The sequence below is a fragment of the Orycteropus afer genome, unplaced genomic scaffold, assembly GCF_000298275.1.
Source record: "Orycteropus afer afer isolate SDZICR_OR568_19922 unplaced genomic scaffold, OryAfe1.0 scaffold00474, whole genome shotgun sequence".
NCBI lineage: Eukaryota > Metazoa > Chordata > Mammalia > Tubulidentata > Orycteropodidae > Orycteropus > Orycteropus afer.
This window is the reverse complement of record NW_006922061.1, coordinates 1,957,260-1,960,334: the sequence shown is the minus strand read 5'-3', so window position 1 is coordinate 1,960,334 and position 3,075 is coordinate 1,957,260. Positions and strand designations below refer to the sequence as shown.

General features: G+C 38.3%; 1 protein-coding gene across 1 annotated transcript; it reads right to left on the bottom strand.

Moving 5' to 3' along the window:
* Window positions 1–277: 277 nt before the first annotated feature.
* On the bottom strand, window positions 278–1,216 carry LOC103209053 (olfactory receptor 2G2-like). Its single transcript, XM_007954820.1, has one exon. The coding sequence runs from the start codon at window positions 1,214–1,216 to the stop codon at window positions 278–280; it is 939 nt and encodes a 312-aa protein (XP_007953011.1).
* Between the last annotated feature and the right edge of the window lie 1,859 nt (window positions 1,217–3,075).

Sequence of the window (3,075 nt, the reverse complement as noted above, 5' to 3'; positions counted from 1 at the left end):
GCTGCTTATATATAAGAAGCGGACCACATCCCTAAAGCAGCTACTCAGCTGCTTGTGGTAGATCCCACCATGGAGTTGACTTCCAGTCTCATCATGGAGAATAACTACCACCAGCTGCACAGGCATTCAACCAGGCCCAACCAAGTGGACATACAACGTTAACTATCACACTAATTTTCTCTGCAAACTTTCACTTAAATCACAATAAAAAGTTAAAAAATACAATACTTAAAAGTTGTTCATCGTTTTTCAGGTTTTTTTAGTCACGTAAAATTTGTTACAAAATTTTCCTTAGAAATTTCTTCAGAGCCCCTTTAACCTCTTTATTTCTCAGGGTATAAATAAGAGGGTTAAGCACGGGGGTGACGACAGTGTAGAAGAGGGAAACAAATTTTCCTTGATCCTTGGATCTGCTCTTGGCTGGCTGCAGATATATGAAGATGATGGTACCATAGAAGATAAAGACTACCATAATGTGAGAGGAGCAGGTTCCAAATGCTTTCTGTCGGCCAGAAGTTGACTTGATTCTTAAAACCGCTTGGACAATGTAGCCATAGGAAACCAGGATGAATGAGACAGGCAATATAAGGAAGAGGATACTAGCCACAAAAAGCTCAGCCTCATTGAAAGTGGTGTCCACGCAGGCCAACCTGATGAGCACAGGGACCTCACAGAAAAAATGGTCAACTTGGTGATGACCACAGAAGGACAACTGCAGAGTGAGAGTGGACTGTACCAGGGTGGTGGCTACTCCACTGAGCCATGTTATAGATGCCAGAATCATGCAGAGATGAGGATGGATCAAGACAGTGTAATGGAGGGGATGGCAGATGGCAACATAGCGATCATAGGACATCACTGCCAGGAGGACACATTCAGTGGATCCCAGTGCAAGGGAGACATAGAGTTGAACCACACAACCACCATAAGTAATGATTTTCTTGGGATACCACAAATTTACCAGGAGCTGAGGAATAACACTGCTGGTGAAACAAAGGTCCAGGAAGGAGAGATGAGAAAGGAAGAAATACATGGGTGTGTGAAGCTTGGGTTCCAGACGAGACACCAGGATAATGGCAGTGTTACCAAAGATGGTTAGTAAATACAAGATCAAGATGACAATGAATAGAATCTTCTGTAACTGAGGATAATCAGAAAAGCCCAAAAGGACAAAGCCTGCTAGGTTACTGTCATTGATTCTTCTCATTATCCCCATTTATAAAGTAGCCTCCAGAATGTTGTGGCATAGCTGAGAAAGATGACATATATATATAATTCAATGAGTAGCAATGGCACCTCCTCATCAAGTGTCCAATGTTAAATGTGTAGAAGTTCGTGTCCTTACATCTAATAAGTTAGATATATCTATTTTCCTACTGGGGGTATGCTAAGTAAATAGATAATGTTCTTCTCCCATTTGGTGTCCTCTGTTGTTGTTATGTGCTTGCGAGTCGGACCTGACTCATGGTGACCCTTCCTTGGGTTTCCAAGGCAGTATTACTATGGAAGTAGATTGCCCCATCTTCCTTCCGAGGAGTGGCTGATGGGTTTGAACCACCAACCTTCTGGTCAGCAGTCAAATGCCTTAGGCACTACACTACCAGAGGTGTCCTCTAATGATCTCCAAAATAGAGAGGAGTGGGCATACTAATAAACACCATCCTGTGTTAGAGAAAACAAGCTTGGTCATGACTTTCTTTCAAATTCATCAAATTTAACCTTTTATGTTTATGTGTTTTTCTAGCTACTTTCTGTAGCTAGAATAATTCAAATAGCTCAAATAATTCTAAATACGGACAGAAAAATTAGGTTTTATTTAAATGCTTTATAATTCCAGGAAGAATGTAAAAAGTTGTTTCTCATCAACCCCAAAACAGTAGAAATTACTTAGATTAATGTATACTTGCTGTGGTTGGCATTAATTAAAAATCAACATCTTAAAGCTTATGTGGTCTGTTTAAAGGTATATTCTTACTAATTGATAAATGCAACACTTGAATCTATTTCTTCCAACGGTATGTCTTAGCTGATTCTATACACTCTGTAGCTTTCATCTCCCTTTCCTCATTGTTTTCACTTTCTTCCTTTTTTTTTTGCTTCCATTTTTAGGGGCCCAGGATCCTACTGGCTCCAAAAATTATTTTCTGGTAATGTCTTGTTTTCCCTATTAAATTTCTTTTCCTGAAATCATTTGTATTGTAGCAATAAGTTTAAAATATGACAGCCAAATTTGTTTGCTGTTAGTGAAAACAGGCAATTAAAGAATATTTTATTTACAAATGAAGACATAAAATTATATTTATGAAAGAACAACACTCCAAAAGTTAATTACATCAATATAATAAAAAGGCCAGTCCTCTTCACCTTCACTACTACCAAGGAGCCTTCAGCAATCCCTCAGTAAAAAGTCTTTTACTGTCACAAACCATTCCTTTTAACTATAGATGTTGCTTGAAAAGAACTGGTTTGTATAAACCATATAGATGAAGCTTGATAAAGGATTGGTTTCCATAAACCATGCCTTTATCAAGCTTCATATATATTTAGATAGATGATATATAGATATAGATAGATAAATAGGTAGGTCGGTAGGTCGGTAGGTAGGTAGATAGATAGATAGATAGATAAACAGACAGAGATTTGAGAGTCCCTGGGTGACACAAATGGTTAAGTGCTTGACAACTAACTGAAGGTTTTACAGTTCAAACCCAGAGGCACCTTGAAAGCAAGGCTTGGTCTTCTGCTTTTAAAAGATAACAGCCCTGAAACTCCTATACCATGTATTCAATTCTGCACCCATGGGATTACCATGAGTAAGAATCAACTTGATGACAACTGAAACGACAACAAAGTATATGTATGTATATATACTAATTTAAAAGCAACGATGAAAGAGAAGTGAAAGCTATAGACTGTGTAGAATCAACTATGACATATGCTCAGACATATGCTAATTTGGTGAAGTTGTGTATGTGCCAATTTACAAATGCATGTAAGGTGCCTGAGACCAGTGACTGTTTCGGATAATAATTTACAAACCCCAATCCTCAGAGTGTTCATCATACAAGAGCCTCT